Here is a 19910-nt window from a genome sequence, read left to right as displayed (position 1 = left end):
AAAAAAAAAAAAGAACAATCTCTAAAGGGTAGTATTGCTTGATTCCACTCATATAATGTTCTTGGGAGAGTCTATTTTTAAATTGAGATGTCACAACATAAAACTCAGTGGTTTTTGAGTATAGTCATAATGTACAACCATCATTCCTACCTAGTTCCAGAATTTTGAAATTCTAAACAGACTATTCTTTGTTCTTTGGAACAGTTATAGTTTTAAGCAAAACTGAGGAGAAAAGAAAGTTCCGTACACACTGTGCTCCCTGCCCGCCACATGGCCAGTGTCTCTCACAATTAGCAGCATCTACCCCAGTGCATCCGGTATTAGTGAACCTGAACCGCGATCACCACCATCTAAAATCTACGCTTTGGTGTTGTACAGTCTATGGGTTTTGACATACATATATGACAAATCCACTCTGTAGTTTTTGACATGTATCTACCATTTATTGTACAGAACAGTCTCATTGCCCTAAAAAATCTTGTTCTGTGTTTTCATCTCTCTTGCCCTTAAATCCCTTGCGACCATATTTTTTATTCTCTATATTGTTATGCCTTTTCCAGAATATCAAGTTTGAATCATACTATATGTTGCCTTTTCAGATTGGCTTATTTCACTTAGCAATATATATTTAAGGTACCTTCATGTTTTTTCATTACTTAATGGCTCATTTCCTTTTATAGTACCAAATGATACACTAATTTGAGTTATTTATACATTTACTGATTAAACATCTTGGTTGCTTCCAAGTTTTGTCAATTATAAACTTCCCTATGTAGGTTTTTATGTGAACATAAGTTTTCAACATTCCAGATCAGTTTCAGCACTTCAAAAAGGAGCCCCATAAGTGTTAGCATTCACTCACCATTCCCCTCGCCTGGTAACCCTAGGTTCCTGGTAACCACTAAATTGCGTTCTACCTGAGTGGATTTGCCTATTCTACATATATCATTTTAATTAAATCATTTTTTCATTGATTGGTCTTTTGGAGTTAGGTGTCTCATTTGATGTAAAATTTTCAAGTTTCATCCATGATGCAGGACTTATCAGTAAATCATTACTTTTTATGGCTGTATTGTTAACCACTGTATAGATAACATATTTTATCAATCAACTGATGGGCATTTGGGCTGTTTCCACTTTTTGCTTGTCATGAATAATGCTATATGCATTTGTGTGGCTGGCCACAGTTTTCAACTACCTTGGGTATATGCTGAGGGGTGGTATTGGGAGTAAATATAACTTTTGAGGCACTATCCAAGTGTTTTTCCATAGCCATTATACCATTTTATCTTTCCACAGATAATTCACAAGGGTTTCTCATTCTTCAAATCTTTGTGAACACTTACTTTCCTTCTTTTTAAAATTACAGTCATCCTCATGGTCTGAGGTGGTTTTGATTTGCAGCTCCCTATTTGCTAATCTGTGAGGATTTTGTGGTCACTGCTCATTTGTATATTTTCTTTGAGGAACTTGCTCTAAAGTCCTTTTCCCATTAAAAATTATTTCGGGGGGCCCTCCCTGGTGGCACAGTGGGTTAAAGCACAGCACTAGGACGCTGAAGCACTTAAGCATGAGTTCAATCCTGGCCCTGGAGGTGACCCACATGGCGCGGCAGACCTCTCCTGATCTGCCTGCTGCTCCCCTCAGCAGTGTACTTCATCAGTTGGCCTGTTCTGCTCCCCATTCTGTCTCTGGTGAGTCCTCTCACCACCTCTGCACCTCTGGCCTGTACCCCAGTTTTGTATACATAAATAAATAAATCTTTAAAAGAAAAAAGTGTTTTGACCTCTTGTGTATGTAATACCACAGAAATGATAAAATTGTAGAAACAGAATCTATTAGTGGTTGCCAGAGTTCAAGATGAGGTAGAAGAAGATAAGAAATAGATATGCTTATATAAAGGGGCAACCTAAATTGGATCCTTTTTTATCACAGAACACTTCTAGCTGCTGATTATGGTGCTGGATTGACAAACCAACACCTGTGATAAACTGCAAAGAGCTAAATACACAACACATACACATCAAAGTAAAATAGAAATGTGAAGGCTGAAGAATAATGGTTGATAGCTTGTACTATACATTAGCAAGACGTAACACTGGAAGATCCTGGGTACAGAGTACACAGGACCTGTTAGTAAAATTCCATATAAATCTACAAACATCTCCGTCAAACTTTTGATTTACAAAAAGCAACAACAGCAAGTACTGGTAAGGACACCAGCAACTGGAATTATACATTACTGGAGGAAAAAAACAAAACAGTGAAACAACTTTGGAAAACAGTTTGCCTGTTTCTTACAAAATAAAACATACACCTAACTTGCGATTCAACTATCCTACTCCCAGTTCTCTATGCAAGAGAAATGAAAATGTATACTCATATGAAAATTTATAATTAAATATATATACAGGCTTATCTGTAATTGCCCCAAACCAGAAACAATTCAGATTTATTTTCATCTGAGTGGACAAGCTGTGGTACATCCATACAGTGATAATACTGTACCATACAGTAGAATCTTACATTTGTTTTATTATGTGATAGAAGTCAGACCCAAAGTTGATAGTGGATAATTCTACTTCTATGATAGTGGATAATTCAAACTTATTAGAGCCAAAAAAGAAACCAATGGTTTTTAAAGATTGGGGTTTGAACAGCTGACTACAGAGAGGTACAGCATAAAGACAATTTTGATATAACAGGATTGTTTTGCATGAATGACACCGATGGTTTAAAAAAAAAAAGTAGGTTGTCAAAATCCATAGTACTGTACATCACAAAGAATGAGTTTTATAGGGCACACATTCAAAAAGAAATTAACCATACATTCATACCACACTATTACTACTCAAAAAAAAAAATTATTAACTATTGATATATCCAAACAACTATCACTCTTAAAAGCATTCTGCTGAGTGAAAAAAGTACTCAAGTGATATATCCAAACAACTATCATTCTTAAAAGCATTCTGCTGAGATTACAATTGAGATGAAAAAAAAAAATGTGAAAAATGATGTAAAAATAAACTTTTTAATTAAAAAAAAAAGCATTCTGCTGAGTAAAAAAAGAGTACTCAAGTGGTCAGACAATTCCACTCTGTAGATATTTACTCATTAATTTTTTAAAACAATCATATGAAGTAGAACTATTATTCCCCCTGAAATAAATGACAAAAACTACAAGCAATTTATCCAGCATTTCACAGCTAATATAATCTAAAAATGTCAAAAATATAGAGATGGAGGACAAATTAGCAGCTGCCTGGTAGACTGGGGATTAAAGTAAGTGTGTGACTATGCTGGGGTAGCATGAATACAGCGTTAGCAGTTACAAGTCTAGTTTGAAATAAGGCTGTGGCTGAACAAATGAGCATGTGATAAAATGACAAGTATATATATATATACTATACCAATGTCATTTTCAGGGTTTGATGTAATACTAAGTATGTAAGAAGTATCCACTGGGTAAAGTGGCACAGTGGACCAACCTCTATCTTTACAACTTGCCAAGAATTTAGTTATTTCAACGCGAAAATGATTTTAAAGAATGAAGTAAGCGAGAAGGGAAACAATGGAATGGAGCCTATGCCATATTACATGTATTAAAATTAATCACATCACAACATTAGAGGAGTTGAGAAGTGGTGGATGTAAGTAATCTTGGAGAACAGTTTTGAATAGGTATTTTAAGGGTGAAGTGAAAAAGAACTTACCCAAATTGATACTAAATTTGTTATTCATGGTGAAGAGTTAGCCATTCAGAAACTACTTTATTTGTATGGGGGGGGGGGTTGAAAGAATCAATAAAATATTGTAGAAAGTGAAAGCCAGCTTTCTTTGCTGGGGAAAGTAACAAATAAGGAACAAGGAACAGGGAAAGGCTAACATGACTCTTGTGCTAAACTGTAGTGAGAGCTACCAAGTTAGACTGGTTTTTAATTAATAAATGCATGCAGATAAACACAAAAGTAAATGTAGATGTGTGTGAATGCACTGCTGAGTGTACTTTTAGTTCTAGGTATTTCCATCTAAAATGAGTAAGGTAATAAAATCCCAGTAATAATGAGCATGCTTGGCTTTTAAGTATGGTTCTCCAATAAAAGAAATTAAGTCTCCTTAAAGAAATGGTTGATTTCAAGCAAAGGAAGTAATAAGCTAAGCCTGGAACATCTTGTGGTACCAGAAAGCAAGTGAATGCAGCAAAAAAAAAAAAAAAAATAAGCTTCAGCACGTCAGGAGGACACAGCAGACGCCTCGACAAAAGTCAACATTGGAGCAGATGAAGCATCAAAATAAATTAGATTGTAATTAAAAGAATGATATAAACATCAATGGATCTACCATGATGTAAGTAAGTATACAGGAGAGAGAAGGAAAACTTTCTCATAGAAAAGACAAAAAACAAAAACAAAAAATAAAAGGTATGAGGCAAATAGAAAATATGTAGTACCTGAAAGCAGTAACTGCTGAAGACACAATCCACCAAGGGATTTCAGTATTAGCAGACAAAAAATTAAACAGAAGCAGAGTACTTTCATAGTCTCAAAATATCTCTCAAAATATTTAGTATTCACAAAGTATAAAACCTAAAATGCTTTTCATTTTAAATCTAACTACAATATCAAGGCCAGCATCACCTAGGCAGTGCTTGCCAAAAAAGGTGTACCTAAGTCTCATTATGGCTTTAGGACTAATTTCCATTTAAAGGCAGTAACAGAGAGGGATAAACTAAAGTAACAAATAAGAAAGCCAAAAAATAAAATTCAGACCGTGGGATATCATATAAAACAATTGGCCTCTGCTGGACAAGTTAAAAACATGAAGTTAATTAAATGATAAAGGAGAGGCTGAAACTAAGAGGCGACTAACAGACAAAACAACCAAATAGACTATGTGAACCTTATTTGGACTTTGATTAAAACCAATCAACTGTGAAAGCAGGTTTTTGTCATAATCACACAAGTTTTTATTATGGAATACCATTAAATGGTATTCAAATTTAATTATTTTATTAAGTGGGATAGTGACATTAAATTACTATTACATAAGAAAATATCCGTATTTTGTAAGATGCTTGCTGACATGCAGAAGAGAATTGTTATGTGTGATTTTCTTTAAAATTAAAGGGGAAAAAATCTAGTTCCTACATATTCTTGCTCAGGAACAAAAAAATTTCTGTCTAGGTATTCACATCTCTGTGTTCCACTTTTAAAACTTGTTTTTACCATTCCATACAATATCCGACCAGATGTTGAACATATAGTAGGCTCAAAAAAAAAAACTTAAGTATCAAAACATCTATGAAAACTCATTTTTTATTGGTTTCCCTTTCTATAACTCTTATCTCCCAAAATACTTTAAATATTCTACTAAAAAATTATCCCTGTACTTCTATATACAGTAACTGAACTCTTCTAAAATAAAATATATAAAATAAAGTTCAAAACTAGTACGTAGGTGCCCATTTTCTGTGATTTAATAACCATTTTCCATGGTTAGTCTAAGTACACCTAAAAAAAATTCTTAAATTTTTGTATTTAGAATTTTATGGAAAGCAACATAATTGTATTTATGTGACTAAAACTATAAACTAGTTTGGATTTCATATTTATGAAAAATAAACCTGACTACTTACTCTTACAGGGACTAGTCCAAGGACTTCGTAGATATTTACTCATTAATTTTTAAAACAATCATATGAAGTAGTACTATTATTCCCCTGACATAAGTGACAAAAACTACAAGCAATTTATCCAGCGTTTCACAGCTAATAGAAAGGATTCAAAAACCTAGCTCATCATCATTGACTACTCCTTGCCAGTATTAGCATTGGGTACTCATTTCCAAGGAGAAAAAGAAAAAAATATTAATAATGAGAATGAATAGTAAAACTTACCTTTTGAATTGCCTCTTCCATATCCAACTCAAATTGTTGGTTCTGTAATAGTCTGAGGAACCTCTTCTGCTCAATACGGTCATCATTTTGATAACGCATGATTTCATCGTTGACTTGTTTCTCTATCTTTTTTAAAGCATCAACATGCAATTTTTTGTTGTAATTTTCATCTACTAATTTCTGGTGTCTTTCGCTGAAACTCAAAACTCTCCTGGAAGCCTACAATGCAAAAGAGGATGTATACTTTTGTATTCCAAAATCTAATTTTAATATATTGATCCAAGACCAAGTAACAAATGATGCAAAGATCTAAAACAAACATAGATAAAGTGAATTTGACTTCCTTCTTAAATTCAGAGAAATATGTACCATAAAAAAATAACTGGTAGATTCAAAAATACTGAGCTATCAATTAAGTAGGTACCATTATTATTTCCATTTTATAGACAAGGCACGAAAATATAAAAACAACTTTACCCAAGGTTCTTCAGCTAACCAACTGCAGTACCTGGAGTCACAGGCATGCAGTGAAAAGGTACAGCCTAAGCACTTCACCACTGGGCAGAAGTTCCTTCTCCCCTCAAAGCACCGGCAGCCTTTCCAGTTAAAGCCAGAAAGCGCTGGCCTAAAGCGGTTTTCCTACGAAGGTCTAGAAAAGTCCATCTACTGCTACTTAATTATTCACTCTTTCCTGGACTTTTATATTGTTCGCTCTAAAGCTTTTACTCTTACCCCAGATTTCAAAAAAATATGGGAAACATTTTGACCATTTGACCAAGTAGATTAATTGGGGGGGGGGGGGAGCGGTGGCGGTGGGAAGCAAAGACTGAAATCACTGCCAGCGCCCCTTTAAATAACAGCCCTCGAATCCTCTAAACGCAAATACAAATTCCCCACCGAAATTTCAGCTTAGGCACTTCACAAGCCTTTTAAGAGCAGTGCCTTAACTACAACTAAATGAAAAGATAAGTGACCTCACGATCCAAGATCTGCTCACCATTCTGGCAGACGAAATGCCCCTCTCCAACTCGGTGGCCACCACTTCTCATCCCGAAAGAAAGAGCGCGAGCTCTGAGTTTACGCGGTTTCCCAGCAACGGCTGCCAGGGCCCCGCCCCTGCACAGTGCGAGACCCCCTGCGGATGCAACTAGACTAATAAGCATTCAGCTTCTTAGGAGGCTGTTAGAGTGGCTACTCCCTATAGGCCCAAAGGAGAAGAGCGGCCCGTTCAAACCTTGTGTCCTGAGGCAACCATTTGCGCTCCAGATTTTCCTTAACCTCTAAACTCTGGTTTGTGTTTAGCTGGGAACCAGGTCGAGGCCAGTGGATACTGCAGAGAAATGCACGATCTCCTGTCTAGTACATGGGGCCAGTCACTTGCCAAACTCAGATTATCTGAGCCCTCAGTGTCTGTCCTGCTGGGATGATGACCGCCTTTATGCTTGGTACAGGCGGGCCCAGCCGCATCCCCCTTGCTGGGTATCTGTGGGTACAGTGGGTAGTGTGTACTTTTAGCACCCTTCGTCTACCACCTACCCCCCACCCCAACTCTGATAAACTTTGAGAGTAAGATTAGACAATGGATTTCATTTTGCTTTGTAATACATGGTCAAGGTATCAATAACAGAGTGGAAAGATTATGGCAGGAGGCTGGTCTACTTAATTTTATGGCAAGTTAGACACTGAAGTTCGTTTTTTTTTTTTTGTTGTTGTTGTTGTTTTAAGAAAAATTTGTTTATTAGTGCATACAGAACTGAGGTACAGGCCAGAGGCTCAGGGGCGGTGAGAGGCCTCACCAGAGACAGAGTGGGGAACAGAACAGGCCGACTGACGAAGCACACTGCTGAGGGGAGCAGCGGGCGTGTCAGGAGAGGTCTGCCACGCCATGTGGATCTCCTCCAGGGCAGGCGGGGATCCAACTCATGCGGAAGAGGCTTAAGCTTCTCAGTGCTGTGCCTTTACCCGCTGTGCCACCAGGGAGGGCCCTGAAGTTCGTTTAAGTAGAATTTACGAACAGAAATAGATCCGAGAAATTCATCAAATATTGATTTTAGAGAACATTCAGTAATCTCATCCAAACTAAAAAACATATCGAACCATGCACATACACACTCACACACACAGTAGTTAACATGAGAACTTGACTTTGTATTATCTGATTGAATCCATCTTTACAACAATATCTTTGCTTAAAGATTAGTAATTAAAAGAACTTTGGTTTGTTAACTCTCATATAGAACAAACTTGTAAATTATCACTGAAAAAATGTAAAATTAACACATACCAGACTCATCTAGAACTGAGGTCAGAGGGCAACTCACAACTCTAAAATCTGGAGAAAGATGTGAATACAGGGAGTGACAGCCAAGAACTACTTACTTACCTGGAGCAGAAGCCACTAACGCCATAAACTAGGAAGGCTTAAATTATAATTTTGATGAAATGCTGAAGAGGGAGGTTGGATTAGCGTGATTAAAACTACTAGGGACTGTACTCTTAAAGAGGGCTCCAAATTTCCATGTGTTTTTCCTCCATGCACCCACCAGATTCTCCTGTGGCTCTAACAGGGGGATCAAAAAAATAATATTTGTGAAATATGTCCAGAGCCTTCACCATCTTTAATAGAATTATACTTAATGGGAAAAGATTTTGCCAGACACACATCCTATCCAGAACAAGGACATTTCTATGACTACAACCTCTCCCAACCTCCCTGTCTCACCTAAGTGCTGAGATGCACTTGTGAAAGACACAACCCAGGGACACATCCCTATTAAAAGATTTGATGATACAATTCTAGAACATGTCTCCTCTTCCACACTTTATCACCATATCAACAGTGTCCATGATAGTGTCCAGCAGAAATACTGTAAAACACACACTGTAACAAGGAATTCTTTGGGAAATTCAAAGACAACAAAAGACCAAAAACACCCAAGGAATTTTTTGAAGTCCCTCAAACCTATATCTATAGCAAACACTACACATAGCCCAAACTCCTTAAAATAAAAATATAGTTTAAGTCATCTCATGCTAATTGCCAAGTTCAGTTTTCAACTACAACAACAAACAAGGTTAAACGCAAGTTGTTAAAAGCAAAGGCAGGCCATCCCTGGTGGCACTGCGGGTTAAAGCACAGCCCTAAGAAGCTTAAGCCACTTCCGCATGACTTCGATCCCCGCCTGCCCCGGAGGAGACCACATGGCGAGGCAGACCTCTCCTGACCCGCCGCTGCTCCCCTCAACAGTGTACTTCATCCATCTGCCTGTTCTGCTCCCCACTCTGTCCTTTGTGAATCCTCTCACCCTCCACATCTCTGACCTGTACCCCAGTTCTGTATGTATGAATAAATAAATCTTTAAAAAAAAAAAAAAGCAAAGTAAAATAGTCTGAAAGGCATTTCATGACATATCATCTATTAATTTTTTTTAATAACTTCAGAGACTCAGTTTTAATCAACTGAAGGGATATATTTCAGAGTGAAGAAATGACATCTTGAGACCCCTTCATTCTATCTGGGTGTTACAGGTGCTATGAGTCTGCATCAGGCAAGTTAAAAACAATACATACTATTCTGATGCCTGGATATCTGAAAGACACAGTGAGCATCAGAACTAGACTCAGCCATGACATATCATCTATTAAATAAGAAGTTTAATAAGTAGGTTGATAAGCACAGGGTTCTACATATGCAAGAGTGGATGGGTAATACAGGCACAGATGGAAAACCTAGAAAGATTCCAAAGGAAAATACTAAATATCAAAACCAAGGAATGCCTGATAGAGTCATCAGTATACTGGGCACCACCAAAAAGTCAGTACTTGGTTAGTTTTAACCCTCGTGTTCCTGTGTATCAAAGGAACATTATTTCCCCTAGCCATAGATTTCTGTTCTTTGCTGTTTATTCTTGATTGTCAGGTGGTGAAAGGAGGAGGGGGTCTGAACTATCCTGAGGTTCGGTGTCAACATTAGGCAGGGCCTGGCATACTAGATCTCTGATGTGGGTCACCAGGTGGTTGTGGAGCAGGGGTGGGGAGGCTCACAAAATGCAAACAAGAATATTTTTTCCTTAATGGTAATTATTCACTTTTTTCTTTTGCCTATAAAGTTCAAATTTGATCTGTAAAAGCTTGTATGTCAACTTCTTTAAACTTAAGCCAAGGTGATTTCTTTGACTGTTTTGTCAGAAGACCTTTGTCAGAAGACCAGTTCTGTATGCATAAATGAATAAATCCTTTTTTTAAAAAAAAGTTCAGACGATGGACAGTCTACCAACCATTGTATTGATGAGGTAACAGATGCTCTGGAAGGCAGAGCAGAAGATTAAAGGAAACTGGTTCTTTATGCCCATAGAGATACCAAGATAAGCCTGGCCTTCCAATCTCTGGACCTCATGCTATGTTTTTTCCCCCTCATGTAGGTACATAGTTTTGTTATACACTGAGTGTGGACATATATGCATTCATTTGTCTGTGCACCATGGTTACATGCAGAAGCAGTTTCAAGAGACTTTTTCTGATGTCCCACCCTTTAAAAGTGATCCTAAAGTGTGTGACTAAATAATTACTTTTGATAACTAGGCCAAGTTCTAGATAAAGCAGTTTTTTATCAGTATCCTCCAATTAGTCATTCTGTGAACTTGCTATATCCATCTATACAAATACAAACTATGTAGACTGATGAGGTGCCAAATGGGTAGCAATAGTACATAACGACTATTTCTGTTGCTACTATTGTACCTTTCTACTAAAGTGGTAATTTTCAAAGCTTTTTTGTGCCAGGCTTTCATTTAATGTTCACATTGAACACTTGGTGCAGTTACAGAAGACACTGTTTTTCCCACTTTGCCTGTGAGCAAATGAGACACAGGGTATGTACAAAGCAACCTGCCTCTTTTCCAACAATACAGCCAAGTGGTTATCAGCACTTCTTTCTGGAAAAGTTTGCCTTGAATAGGTGATTGATACAAACAAATCAGTGCTGATCGATGCCTGGACATGCTATATAAGTTTCCATAATTATTCCTGTACTTCTGATTTGCCTTAAAATATGGGATCTACTTCCTAACATCAGCAGTGGGATAAGTTCCTATTTTGTTTTGTTATTCACCAGAAAGTTACTGCCTCTCCTTCCCTAGCCATTGACATTGAAAGTGAGGGAGGGTCTTCAGGGCTTTCTTCCCACCAGTTGGTGCCTGTAGTGGGAAGGAAGGAACCCACCATTGCCAAAGTTTTCTACCCCCTGCCTCTTAATGGTATTTGTATTGAAGTACCACTGGTTTACAACAGTATGTTATTTAGAGATACCAGCTCAACATCTCTGTAGATGTCTGTCACCACACTACACCCACCACCACTGTCCTCTACCAAAGTCCACTGAGCTCAGTCTACACCTTGCTTTCCACCTCCCTCTCTCCCTGTGATAACCTTAATTCTACAGACAGATTTCTAGGGCTTATTGTATTAGTGGGGTTTTGGGTTTTTTGTTTGTTTTTTGGGGGGTGGCTGAGTAGTATTCCATTGTGTAGTATTTTGGGGGGTAGCTAAGTAGTATTCCATTCCATACTGCATCTCAATCTATTTTGTCTTTTGATGGATTTTCATAACTTGGTTTTTGTAAATATTCCTGCAGTGAACATTGGAATGCATATACCCCTTTGAGTTAATGCTTTTTGCTTTCTTTTGTAAATATTCCTGCAGTGAACATTGGAATGCATATACCCCTTTGAGTTAATGCTTTTTGCTTTCTTTAGATAGACACTAAGAGTTAAATTTCTGGATAGTACAGAAGATCTATATTTAATATTTTGAGAGAAACCTCCATAAATTTTTTCCTAAGAGCTGCATTCCTACCAACTGTGGATAAAGATTTCCCCCACATCCTTTTAAAAACATTTGTATCTAGACTTTTTGATATAGGCCATTCTGACAGGTCTGAAAAGATATCTCATGTGATTTTGATTTTAATTTCCTGATTACAGGTGATGGTGAACATTTTTTTCCATGTGCCTTATGGTTATCTTCCCTGAAGAAACATCTAGTTAGTTCTTCTGTCCATTTTTCATTGGGTTATTTGTTGTCATTTGCTCAGTGTGTAAGTTCTTTGTAGGTCTTGGCCATCAGCCCCTTGCCAGATATATGGTGTGCAAATATTTTCACCAACTCAATACAGTATCTTTGTTTTAGTGATATTCTGTGTAGAAATATTTTAGATTGATGTAGTCCTGTTTGTTTATATGCATTTTGTTTCTCTTGCTGGACCTATTATATGAAAGTAAAAATGAACTAATTTAAGTCTCTGTGTCTTCACCCAGCATCCTATTTGTATTAGTCAAATGCAATTGTGCTGTGTTTAAACTCACAAGTGAAAATGATTAAGAAAAACAAGCATTTGTAGCATTAGTTGCTTTTTAAAACTAATATTTGATCTTAAGTATTATTAGCAGATAAAATGGAAATTTTCTGATTTCCTCTCACATTTCCTTCTTTATCTTCTGTGCTCTTGGAGTTTTGATAAATTAGGACTTATTTTATTTTCCAAAATGCAACATATTCATCCAGTAATTTGATAACTTACAAACATGTCACTTACAAATTGAATCAGCCATATTTTATATTTTCAAATACTTCATATATGGAAACATAAAGGCTCATAAAACAGTACCCTAACTGACATCTACCATTATCAATAGAGTCACTTTACAAGTCGAACTAGGATCAGCAGCCGTAGAATATGATCATCCAACTAGTGTCCAATTTTACAAATTTTCCAGCACCAATTTTACTAAGATGCTACTAATATTTCTGTAGTAATATATAGGGAGAATTCTTGAAAAAGACTTCATTAAAGCCTAGACATGTTTTAGTTTGTCTCTCCTACCTAACACAATCTAATTTGAGTTGGCAACCAATTTTTTGTTTAAATAGATTTAGGTCAGCACTATTGGAATACTTACAAGTCAGTAATTCTTACATGTCTTTAAAACATTAGCAGTACACAATTATCACTACATCTTTAGTTATTTTATATGAACTACAGTATTCAATGGACTTCTAAATCATACTAACATTAGTTTTTGCAATGAAGTATTTGTTAAAGACTACTTCATTAGTCAAATACCTAAAGTATTTCCCTCATCAACACACAATCTTTTTAGTTAGCCAGTTTTAAATATCAATTCCGTTTGCTTCTTTAGACATGTTCTTAATATTTCAGTAAGCCACACACAATAATCAAGAGTTAAAATGAATTACAAATTGTTTAAATTTACCAAAATGTGACTAGTACAGAGCTCTAAACATAGTTTGGCTTAATAAGTATATATATGAGAAGACTTAGAATATACTTAGAAAGCCATAATCTGATAAGCAGAAGGGTAATTCAGAGGAGTCCATTGTATAGGAAGAGGGGAAAGCATTGTATATGGTCAGTAGAACCAAACTAAGGGGAAATGATATAGGTTATCAGAAATTAAAAGAAAAAGAATTTGTTATTTTTGGCATATTTCTATTATAAGCATAAGAATACCAACCAAGTAGATTTTATAAAATTTACCCTGGTAAAGGGACCTCCACCTTAACGTAATGGCATTAATAGAGGTTTAGGGTAAAAAAAATAGAATGGAGGCTTCACAAGGCCAGAAATTGGTGGAAATGATTAACATTATTAAATCAGCTATAGAAATGAAAAATTCTTAAGTACAATGGGGTGGTGGTGGTGGGGAGGGTGGGAGCTGGAAATTGTCAGCCATTACAATTTGCTTTAGAAAATATCCCAGGCATGGACCAGAGGTGGGAATATGTAGACTGAAGGCCACTACAGAGAATCACTGAGCTTACAAGTTAAACCAATCACATCTTAAAAGTGATTAAAAATAGGTAGCACTGCAAAGCAAAGAACTCCTCCCCTAAAGAAGAACACTCCACTTCATCAGAGCAATTTCTTCACTGTCAAAATGTTTATCTCCTCCCAAGACTGCTCACCCATGTCTATGCAGGCATCTCTTAACAAATCTGTCCTTTTTCGGTGAAATCCTTTCTGTCTGCTGGCATTTGTGCAATTGTCTTTTCCTCCTTTCCCTTTTTTCTAATAAAACTGCTTTTTTGGATATAACTAAACATCTTCGTCCCCTAGACAAACTCACCAAATGTCACTGGAAGGATAACTCTGCTAAACCTTTCTCAGAGGTCACTACCAAGAACCCACTCATCTGAACCTCAACATCTCACCAAAAACACTATCAGCATCGCTATCAGTAAGACCAATGTGTATTAGCGAAGAAAACAGTTATTTAAGGTAGCCATACATAATCAAGTTACAATTTGAAACATTCCCCCCAAACGCAACATTCCTTTTGATAGAAATTCAGTGATGAGTGTGAGAAAGGTAGAAAAGCAGGAAACTGAATCCATGAGGGAAAGAACAATCAGCACCAAACAAAACAACACAAATATTCTTTAACTTAAACCCGGAAAGACGTCTGGGAGTTGCAACCCTTAGGTTCCCCTCTCTGCCCTCTGGTCATGATCAGATTGCCTATCCACTGTGCTCAGCACTGTTGTGCTCACAGACAATACTGTGTGGTGTTTGAGGAACAGAAGAAGGCACAGCTTCCCCTTTTGTTCTGAATAAATCCCCCTTGGGTGAAACACAGCAGGCAGTCTGGGGAGATTTGCTATACCCACCTTCCCCAAAGGATTAAGCTTCCTGTAGTGAGGATAGGAGACAGGACAGGTTTAGAGCAAAACTGGGTCTAACAGATTTAAAAGAATAAAGCTGTTTATTCCCAGTGAAATGTCATGCATCATTGTGAAGTGTTTTAGCAAACACATATGTTGTTTCCCTCTTCTCTACCTGAGCACCTTTGGTTTTTAAAGGAAATTTTCGTTGTAGCTTCTTGTTTCCAGTATACCAAGGATAATACCGATTTTATGATTTATGGATTTTAAAAGGCAGTGTGTCAGAGAAAATGATTCTAAATCAAAGATTTAATCAAATCACGTATTAGCTGATTTTTACCAGGAAAAAAAAAAGTAGCCTAATTTTTTTTTTCAATTATAGACAGTTTTAGAGCATTTTTAGCTTTCAAGACAAGGGGTTTTTTCAAGACAAGTTCCCATATGTGTCCTGTGCCTGCTATAATCACAGTTTCCACTCTCAGCACCGTACATCAGTGTGGTATATTTACTACAATGGATGAGCTAGTGTTGATATATTAACTAAAATCTGTAGTTTGCATTAGAGTTCATGCTACAGAAGTCAGTAGTTTTCACAAATGCATACTGACATGTAACCACATAACAGTGTCATACAGAATAGCTTCACAGCTCTAAAAATCCCCACTTGGTCACCTATTCACTCTTCCTTTCTTTGATCTAAACCCTGGGAACCACTATTCTATCTTTATAGCTCGATCTTTCTCAGAATGACATACATGGAGTCATACATATGTAGCATTTGCAGTCAGACGCCTTTCACTTAGTATAATGCACTTAAGTTTTTTCTGTATCTTTTGTAGCTTGATAGTTCATTTATTTTTATCACTGAATGATATTCAGTTTATGTCTTTAAAAAAACAATTTGCATTTAGACATTATTTGTTATGATAAATTATTACTATCATAAATGATAGTTCATTATTAAGGAAGGATTTATGTCTTCCTAGCATTAGGAGAAATTTTCTGGCTCATTTCCCTTTGGAATATAGCTTTTCACCTACAGATCTAAACTAACTGTCTAGAGTACTGAAAGGAAAGAGCTTTTCCTAATAAAAAATGATGAATTGTACTGATTAATGCATCCCAATAGTTACAACATAACCGGATTGAACATACATGAGTTGTTGATCTGAAATGAGTCATGTTAGTTGGTATACAATATAAGCTCTAACTATACAGTACAAATTATTTACCAAATTGTATTGCTTTATACAAAAAACAATTAGAACAAAACAATTTTTCTTTCGTTCAGAAAAATGCCCAAATCTAATCTAATTTGCTGCAGCTGGACACCACCTGCAGGTGCCTGTTTAAGTACTCTGAACATTACACACTTATCTTTTAAATATTGATAATGCCATTTTTCATTTCCTAGACATAAATCCCACAGGGAATAATTATGCTAATAAACCTTAATGATTCTTGCAAATAAATGATCAAACCAAATTGCTACTGTTGATTTATATTAATGGATGCCTTTAGGATGAGATTTGCCAGTACGGTGCTGCCTCTTGAATCTCAATTCATCTTATTTAGCTGAAGAGTGTTCATAGTTTGTTAAATAGATGAAGTGTTTAAAATATAATGTGTTTGTGCAGTTTTGCACTTCATAATGTTCAAGCATTACCATCTTGCCTCGTGGCAAATCTGCATTTAATGGTTTCATTGTACATAACTTCCTTTCCTACTTTTTCTGTTATGTGCAGTTAGGAAGTGACTACTCCCCTAGTTTCTAGTTGATTCAGAATAGGCTGTATTCCATATGTTGAATCTCATTGTTTCATGAAGATAATGAAATCTATTTTGGATATTTTAACCTGGGAATAAACTAGGACTCACACTGACTATTTGATGAGGTGATCAAGTGCTAAATAACTGTTGTGGGGATGGGGTAGGACATTATTAAGTGACTTATTTGATTACCCTATTTAAGTGTAAATTAGTGGGTCTCTTCCTTTCCTGCTCTTTGTCTCACTTTTACATCCTCACCAAGTCTCAGAGTTAACAGACAATAGGAAATTGCTGACTTTGTGAATTCTGAATTAAAATTGGAAAATACTACAGAATTGTGATATACTCTTTTCAAAGTTGGGGAACAAGACAGAGTGGGTATTTGTTTGAAGTGAATATGGATAAAATTGTACCTGGGAATTTTGTAAAATCCCACTTTTATTTAAATACCATGATGAAAAAATTATCTTGACCCAGATAAACTGCCTCAATTGTCCATCTTTTCCCCCTTCATTTTGGCAGCTACTGTCTAAGTCTAGGAAATGAAAAGTGGAGGCACAGAACTGAATGAAAAATAATGTGAATTAGTAGCAAAATAGGAGGACTGACTTATATATTGCATACAGAGTCTGAAACTTGTGATGTCAAGTAAGTTGCTTAGGGATCTGTCATGTGGTACACAGAGACTCACCTGGTAAGCAATGAAGCAAAGAAGATAACATTTAACTTAATGTGAGGAGGAGACTCCTTCTGAATTATAAAACCTACATACTAAAAAAGGTACCTATACATATCAATATATATGTCGCTTTATATGTAAATTACCTTTAGAAGGGTTTTATTTTTCAAATTTTAACTTTATAAAAAGTTCCTAATTAAATTTGGTACAGATCAATATTTTCTAATGAAAATGAACCCAAAATGTCAACCACTAAACACATAATTTCACTATAAACAGTATTTTCTTATTTTAAAAAAAGATTTATTTATTTATGTATGCATTCAAGAACTGGGGTACAGATCAGAGGTGCGAGGGGTAAAAGGATTTACCAGATACAGTGGGAAGCAGAACAGGCAGACTGAAATAACACCGCGAAGGGGAGCAGCCGGGGGGTCAGGAGAAGTCTGCTGTGCCATGTGGGTCACCTGGAATGGTGGGGGATCAAACTCATGCTGCAGTGGCTACAGGTAGCTTCACAATGCTGTGCTTTAACCCACTGCACCCCCAGAGAGGGCCCTATTAATAGTATTTTCTACTTAGCAAAAAAAATTGCTAACTTTGTGAATTCCAAAATAAAATTGGAAATAACTACAGAATTGTGATATACTCTTCAAAATTGGGGGGCAGAGTGGGTAGTTGTTTGAAGTGAATATGGATAAAAAAACAATCCAAATACAAAATAAGATATGATTACTTAAGTGATAGTTTATCTGCTTTGTACCTAGAGAAATATAAGTAGCTCTAGAAAGCTAGGAAGAGGATATTTGTGGGAAACCTAAGCAGCCTCAAAGGAAAAGAGAATTACTGAACAGTCAGGACCTAAGCACCAAATCGAAGGTGCTGGGGAGGAAGAGGGATCTAATAGCTTTCTAGGGAGTGGCAGATAAAGAAGGTGGCCATCAAGAGAGGCAAGTTCAAGAGTCTCAACTGGCTGTGAGCACCCAATGTAAGGCTGAGGGAAACTGGAGTAAGATTTGCTTTCCTCACACTATCCTTCTGAGTACATTGCCATAAGAGAGAGAACAGTGTAGAACAGTGTAGAAGAGAGGAGGGATGAGGCAGAATCAATTAACTGAAGAACTAACAGATAATAACCCAGAAATTCTGTTAACTACCTTATCTTGCTGTAAGATGTGACAAAGTGATAAGGAAAATTTGTAGAAGACAGTTAGAAAGCATTATCTTCCTACCATGTCATTTACTGAGCACACACCACATACCAATCATTTTATATGTAACTATTGTGATCATCAGAAATGTGAAGTTCTCCTTACATATATAAAAAAAAAAAAACAAGATTCAAAAGAGGTAACTTCCTCCCAAGATCTCAGAAAGGGCCAGCAGTGAGACAGATTCAATCGCATCAATTTCCCAGGTCATGCTCTTTCCACAAATCCAATATTTTTCAAACTACTGATAACAGTATTTAAAAAGAATTGGAATAAAATCCTCCAGAATATACTAGAATGCATCAAATTTAGTAAGCTACATGTCTTTTTGAAAAGTTAGTAATAAATACATCATCTATATTGGACCATGATGTAAATATGTTTATTATTATGGACCAAGTTCAAAAGAGTAAAAACTACTAAATATGATCACATTTCCAGGCTTTTTCAATTTTAGGGAGATGCTCTTAACTTGAATTACAGAAAATTTCATCTTTTGTGGACTATTACCTACCTGTATCTAGGGCATTAATTTCCTCAAAATATTTTTAAATTGTTATAGAATCAGACAGGCTTGAAGTATTTTGCATAAACTGCCCCAATGCTTCCAATAATTATGGAAAAGTTAATCAAACTGGTTCACTAATCTTCCTAGGTAAAGCCAACTTTCAATTTTGTTAAAATTTGTATTATAATCAATTACCACAAAGTCTTATCTGTCAATATATCATATACATATAATATATATCATAAATTGCTTTTAATTATACATGATAAAATATATAACATACTAATAATACATTATATGTTTACACAGTCTTAATAGAGCATGAATAAACTATTAAATATCCAATATCAATTGGTTCATGGCCAGATAAAAATTAACAATCATGTTTTTTCAAAAGCAGCATCTTCCCTATATTGCAGTTAATGGGAATGCTAGGGGAAATTGACCCAGTCATAAAAGCTGCATCTGGATAGGAGAGATATGTTTTCAATCCTAATTTTAGAAAAATTTCATGCCAAGGAATCCAATTCTAGATAAGCAGCTACATTTACAGGAATCCAAGCAACACATTCTTTCATCTCAGATATCTCCCAAAGACTGTAAGTTCAATTTGCCTGGTCCTCCACTCAAGACTTCTGACCACATCTTAGCAGGGAGAGGGGGCGAGTTCAACAGAGTAAAAATATTTGTTATCATCAGTCTCTTGTTATATAAGATAATGCTGGGAGAATGACAGAATAACCAGAACAACAAAGTGGCTATGGCCTTAAACAGAAACACTGCGAAAGGAGTAAACACATTTAAAAAGTTTGAATTAGGAAAGAAAAGTAGCAAATAAGGAAGAGTTAAAGTGAATAGAAACCAACCTTCCAAGAGCATCTACACTTGTTGTCCTAGGATTTTTTTTATGCTCTTTTGACTCCCTACCTATATCTATACTAATATAGTCACAGTGATAGTTATCCATTGCATACTTCCATGATGTGGCTTTGTTCCTTTGGGTCTTCCTTACCTGAGAAATAAACTAATAACACAAATGCTAATCCAGCCAATTAGTTTGATAATGTATAGCATAGTACCTGGTGTTCTGTAACCTAGGTTGAGCTAATGCAGTTTTTCTATGACACCATCAGTGGGAAGATACCAGTATTTTTTTTTTTTTTT

At 36.2% G+C, this 19910-nt stretch overlaps 1 protein-coding gene across 4 annotated transcripts in view; it reads right to left on the bottom strand.

The window, feature by feature from the left end:
- Positions 1-19910, bottom strand: part of MNS1 (meiosis-specific nuclear structural 1) — a 71037-nt gene that overhangs the window by 36014 nt on the left and 15113 nt on the right. For 2 of the 4 annotated variants that reach the window (XM_012728814.1, XM_012728813.1), the window contains exon 3: positions 5900-6118. The exons of 1 other annotated variant lie outside the window; for it this stretch is intronic. In XM_012728814.1, coding sequence (XP_012584268.1) covers positions 5900-6118 — 219 coding nt within the window. Of the gene's footprint in view, positions 1-5899; positions 6119-6896; positions 6943-19910 lie in introns of those variants that run through there. One more of the 4 variants, XM_012728816.1, reaches the window with a different exon arrangement.

This window comes from Condylura cristata, unplaced genomic scaffold (genome assembly GCF_000260355.1).
Source record: "Condylura cristata isolate star-nosed mole 26May11 unplaced genomic scaffold, ConCri1.0 scaffold00023, whole genome shotgun sequence".
NCBI lineage: Eukaryota > Metazoa > Chordata > Mammalia > Eulipotyphla > Talpidae > Condylura > Condylura cristata.
The sequence above is the reverse complement of the archived record's forward strand: the minus strand, read 5'-3'. Positions and strand labels throughout refer to the sequence as shown.